Below are 5,845 nucleotides of genomic sequence, written 5' to 3'. Positions count from 1 at the left end.
GGGTCCCTTTGCACAACAATGCTTATATAAACATCAAAATGTAATCTGACAGTGTTGTGCCCAATTAGTAAATTGTAGAGCATGCCATCAGCTACCCATACAAGCATTATGAACCCCATTTAGCCACGGGGGGCGCTACAGCAATCAATTGCGTTTAAGCCACTTTAAATAATTTTGGCTCGTTATAGCGCCACCCTTTGGCCTAACTGCTTCATATTTCTTGAGTGACCTCAAGATATGCTCTGGTACTACTATATCTGTTTTCGGAAATACCATCCAAGCGGTTAGGCCTGAACAGGAAATGAGCTCTCTAGCGCCCCCATTTGGTTTGATTGGGCATATAATGCAGTGGCCGCCTCAGGTTATATCTGCACAGATGTCTACCAAGTGGCGTGGTGTTCTGCACAACCCTTAAGAAAGTATACCACTTTATGTGAAAAGCCACACCCCATGCCATTTTCATTAGCTCATAGTTGCTGTTAAATTTAACTTTTTAAACTTTTGCCAAGATGGAATTTTAGATATCGTTCCCTAGATTGTGTGTACCGGATTTCATGCAGATTGGTCAAAGTCTCTAGGAGGAGATAGATTTTAAGCGTTTTTACAAAAATTCAAGATGGCGGAAAATCTATATAACCGGAAGTTATGGGTCCTTGAGGCAAATTTGTTCATCATGAGGAGAGACATATGTGTGCAAAGTGTCATGTCTGTAGGTCAAACGGGGCCTGAGATATACCTGTTCAAAGTTCGCAACTTCAGTCAGCTGCTATAGCGCCCCCTTTTGGCCAATCCATGTGAGACTTGCTTCACTGCTGCGGGGCCTAAGCCTCTATGACTCTGCCGAGTTTCGTAAAAAGCGACCAGTCGGTTATAGGGCCTGCCATAGACTTCCATGGCAGATAAATAATAATAATAATAATAATAATACCATCAATTACAATAGGGGCTTCGCCCCCTTCGGGGCTTGGCCCCTAAAAAACAAAAAGGAGAGAAAAAAAGACAAGTGTTGATAAAGGCATGCAGAAGAGAGACCAGCAGAGAGATATCAGCGTTATTAAACCCCAGAGGTAACAGTGGTCAGGAGACATGCAGAGATGATGAAGCAAAGCAGATCAATTATAACAAAAACAAAGAAAGTCCATCAGGGATCCGGATGGACTCAGGGTTGAGCACATGATCACGCAGGGGCACCATTAAAGGGTTATGGATGTGGCAGTGGGACCATGTGTGTGTGTGTGTGTGTGCGTGTGTATGTGTGCATGCATGTGTGTGTGTGTGCATGTATGTGCGTGCGTGTGTGTGCTGGCCTTACCGGTGGGGGCATCAGGGTTGATGCCCACGCTCTGCAGCAGGGCCTCCACATCTCTCCTCTTCCCCTCCTGGGGGGCCGGCACCGCCACGCCTCCCTCCGCCTCCCCCCCGCGAGGCGACGCGTCCCCCTACAGCCCGGGCCAGGAGAGGAGCACAGACAGCTCCTCAACATCACTGACCTGGAACACCAGACCAACTCCCTCCGCCTCCCCCCCGCGAGGCCACGCGTCCCCCTACACCCCGGGCCAGGAGAGGAGCACGCCTCCCCCCCGCGAGGCCACGCGTCCCCCTACAGCCCGGGCCAGGAGAGGAGCACGCCTCCCCCCCGCGAGGCCACGCGTCCCCCTACACCCCGGGCCAGGAGAGGAGCACGCCTCCCCCCCGCGAGGCCACGCGTCCCCCTACACCCCGGGCCAGGAGAGGAGCACGCCTCCCCCCCGCGAGGCCACGCGTCCCCCTACACCCCGGGCCAGGAGAGGAGCACGCCTCCCCCCCGCGAGGCCACGCGTCCCCCTACAGCCCGGGCCAGGAGAGGAGCACGCCTCCCCCCCGCGAGGCGACGCGTCCCCCTACAGCCCGGGCCAGGAGAGGAGCACGCCTCCCCCCCGCGAGGCCACGCGTCCCCCTACAGCCCGGGCCAGGAGAGGAGCACGCCTCCCCCCCGCGAGGCGACGCGTCCCCCTACAGCCCGGGCCAGGAGAGGAGCACGCCTCCCCCCCGCGAGGCCACGCGTCCCCCTACAGCCCGGGCCAGGAGAGGAGCACGCCTCCCCCCCGCGAGGCCACGCGTCCCCCTACAGCCCGGGCCAGGAGAGGAGCACGCCTCCCTCCGCGTCCCCCTACAGCCCGGGCCAGGAGAGGAGCACGCCTCCCCCCCGCGAGGCCACGCGTCCCCCTACAGCCCGGGCCAGGAGAGGAGCACAGACAGCTCCTCAACATCACTGACCTGGAACACCAGACCAACCACCTCACGCTCACATCTCTCCCTCTTTTCACTCACATCCTTCTTCTTCTTCTTCTCCTCTTTTCTCTTCTTCTCCTCCCTGATCTGGGCGAGGCGCTGCTTCTTCCTCTCCAGCTCCGCCTTCAGCTCGCTCTTGTCTGACATGCTGCAGCAGCGGGGGGGGACAGCCAGCCAGGGGAACAGCCAGTCGGGGGAACAGCCAGCGGGGGGAACAGCCACACGGGGGAAGAGCCAACAGGTCATCATTCAGGTCCTCTACACACACGGCTAGCTGTGTAGCATCTTACAGGTGGAGAGGGTTCGCCATCTGATATATATAGCTCAGCACAAAAGCGTAACCAGATACAGGCTAGCTGGAGGCAGTATCATGTGGTAGGCTACCATGTGAACACTGTTCACTACAATGTTTCTTTTGTTCGTGAGATGCCAGATCTAATCTGTGCAATATAATCACGTCAAATCAGCTCAATTATGTACATGGGTTTATACGTTTTTTACGATAAAGTTTACATTATAGCTAACAACGAAACTATTTGTGTGTATGTGTGTGTGTGTGTGTGTGTGTGTGTGTGTGTGTGTGTGTGTGTGTGTGAGAGAGAGAGTTATTTGTTTGTCCAGTTTCTGAGCTGACAGATCTAGGATGTCAAACGGCTTCGATAGGAAAGACATGATAGGAGAACACCATGATAGGAGAACATGATAGGAGAACACCATGATAGGAGAACACCATGATAGGAGAACATGATAGGAGAACACCATGATAGGAGAACACCATGATAGGAGAACACCATGATAGGAGAACACCATGATAGGAGAACACCATGATAGGAGAACCATGATAGGAGAACACCATGATAGGAGAACACCATGATAGGAGAACACCATGATAGGAGAACCATGATAGGAGAACCATGATAGGAGAACACCATGATAGGAGAACACCATGATAGGAGAACCATGATAGGAGAACACCATGATAGGAGAACCATGATAGGAGAACACCATGATAGGAGAACCATGATAGGAGAACACCATGATAGGAGAACCATGATAGGAGAACCATGATAGCTACGGTTCACAACTTGTCTGTTTGTTGTTTGCCACAGCCTAACCAATGTTAAAATATGTAGCTAACGTCAATGTTAGCAACTGTATAGCTATCTATCGATATCTATATATATATATTGTTATAATCAGATTATCATCCAGCACGATAGGATAATGTCCACATAGCTAGGCTAACCATTTAGCACTAACTTCATCTTAAACCAACCAACCAAGCAAGCCTTGGATGTGAGGAGCAGTTGAGCTAGGCTAGGCTAGGCTAGGCTAGGCTAGGCTAGCTAGAACAGCTTATACAGCTTGGACGAGGAGGCGGTTGAGCGCTAGGCTAGGCTAGGCTAGGCTAGGCTAGGCTAGCTAGAACAGCTTATAGACACGTTAGTGCTGAAGGGCGGCTAGCCGCATTGCTAACGAAACGTATCGTGATGCTGGTAGAGTAGGAAATATAAAAGCATTCACCTGATGGTGGGCAACAAAATCCACTAGTTGAGTGCAATTATTGAGTTATATATTCATAAATTGGCAAACAGTGTTATCTAGCTGCAGGAATGTGAGACTGTCTGACAGCAGACAGCTCCCAAAACAATGATGACTGGATGATGTCACTCCTAAAGCCTGAATGAAGCTGACGCGCATTCATCAGCTGATCTGCTTTCAGTTTTACGTCATCGTTCCCTCTTAGGTTTGGGCAAGCTATTGGGTAGCAAACTGACCCTAGATCAGTATACAGTGATGGAAGGAAGAAGCTCGACTTGACCACTAGATGGCGGCGAGAGCTCAGAAATGCTGCCAATTGTATGTGCTGAGGTTGAGATCTGTTGGTTAACTAGGCTACAATTATTGAGCTATTTTCACTGATCCCGGGAGACTAAGTGGAGACTAAAAGAAAAAAGATATAAATACTTTTTCATAATTGTATAATCAATCTTTGCTATGCATCATAGGGTTAATAAAGTGCAAATCATGCCACACTATAGTTTCCTATGGGTTGAGTCCCCAATGGAGCCAAAGTGTGTGAGCTATGATCTTTGCAGTAAAGCAGGGATTCCTGGACTAAGTTGATACATACTGATACATACTGATACATACTGATACATACTGTACATACTGATACATACTGATACATACTGATACATACTGATACATAGGCCTACTGATACATACTGATACATACTGATACATACTGTACATACTGATACATACTGATACATACTGTACATACTGATACATACTGATACATACTGATACATACTGATACATACTGTACAATAACACGCGAGGGAATTTCACATGAAAAGGCACAAGGCAGCGTGTCATCCCTCAGTCCACATCCGTGCCCGGTTGGTTTCCTAAGATGGTTTTCAAAATGGCTGCCACCTCTGTGCCCCTGCATGCTGATATAATGGCCCTGGCTCTGGCTACATTCCCCTGGTAGCAGCTATCATCACATAGGCACTCTCTCTTCATAATGGACCTCCAATTTCTATGGGGAAAGTGCGTCTCTCTCTGTGTGCATCATCTATAAACTCACCGTCTCCGTAGTGACTGTAAAAGGCTGACAGCTCTGTTGCCATGGTAACCTGGGTACCCTGAGCAGGTGCACATAAGGTGCATGTGTAATTGTGTGGGTCTGTTTCCTGATATAACCTCTCTGCTACAGAGCCCTGCCCCCACCCCTGTGTGTGTGTGTGTGTGTGTGTGTGTGTGTGTGTGTGTGTGTGTGTGTGTGTAGCTGTTATTGCACAAAATTAGGAATAAATGTCTGATGCCCTCTTCTGATTCTCATTCTCCCGTAGAAACCTTGAGTTACTGCTGTGGATGGACTCAATTCTACCCCTGCAAAGACAGGAAAAGAGAGAAACAGCACGTATGCCAGATATATAATTGAAGCTGTATATTGAAATGGCATGTAATGTAAATATAATATACGTTTCTTCTTTCTGCAAATAAATATATCAATTATATTCCCGGGTATGCTATAATGTAACAATAAAATATCAGTGTACATAAAATCAAATGTTCAGGCTTTTAATTGAATTAAATATATGAAAATGAATAATGATAATTATTGTCCGTTCATATGTTTACCAATAGAAGCCTACATATGGCATACAGGAATCCTCATCATATACAGATATAGGATTTTTCCAAAACCCATACAAAAGATCAACAGCATGCTTTCTCTATTGTTACATTCCAGCATACAGGACAAGCGAACTTTCAGCCATTTTTGGGGTGTCTCTCCGTTGTTTTCACGCCACTACTACTGGTCTAGGGTCAGTCGAAATGTGCTCCCCTGATGAGAACGATGGAGATGTCGGATGGTGTAAAGTGATCCCAGACCAGCGTCCCTGCCAGCCTCGCGATAGCCGCGTCCAGAATCAAAGCCCCGCGCACGCGGATGCTGCCAGACGCGCGGTCATCAGAAAGGTTACAGCTGATCAGACCCACGAAGAAGAAGAAGACTCACCAGGGAACTACAGCTGATCAGACCCACGAAGAAGAAGAA

At 49.0% G+C, this 5,845-nt stretch overlaps 1 protein-coding gene across 1 annotated transcript in view; it reads right to left on the bottom strand.

The window, feature by feature from the left end:
* Positions 1 to 2,418, bottom strand: part of LOC311328243 (cytoplasmic dynein 1 intermediate chain 2-like) — a gene marked incomplete at its 5' end in the record, with an annotated part of 35,462 nt that extends 33,044 nt beyond the window's left edge. The window contains 2 exons of the mRNA XM_084462240.1: positions 1,313 to 1,439; positions 2,311 to 2,418. Of these exons, the coding sequence (XP_084318366.1) occupies positions 1,313 to 1,439; positions 2,311 to 2,418 (235 nt within the window). The remainder of the gene's footprint in view (positions 1 to 1,312; positions 1,440 to 2,310) is intronic.
* Positions 2,419 to 5,845: the final 3,427 nt, after the last annotated feature.

Source organism: Borostomias antarcticus (genome assembly GCF_949987555.1).
Source record: "Borostomias antarcticus genome assembly, contig: scaffold_183, whole genome shotgun sequence".
Classification (NCBI taxonomy): domain Eukaryota; kingdom Metazoa; phylum Chordata; class Actinopteri; order Stomiiformes; family Stomiidae; genus Borostomias; species Borostomias antarcticus.
The sequence above is the reverse complement of the archived record's forward strand: the minus strand, read 5'-3'. Positions and strand labels throughout refer to the sequence as shown.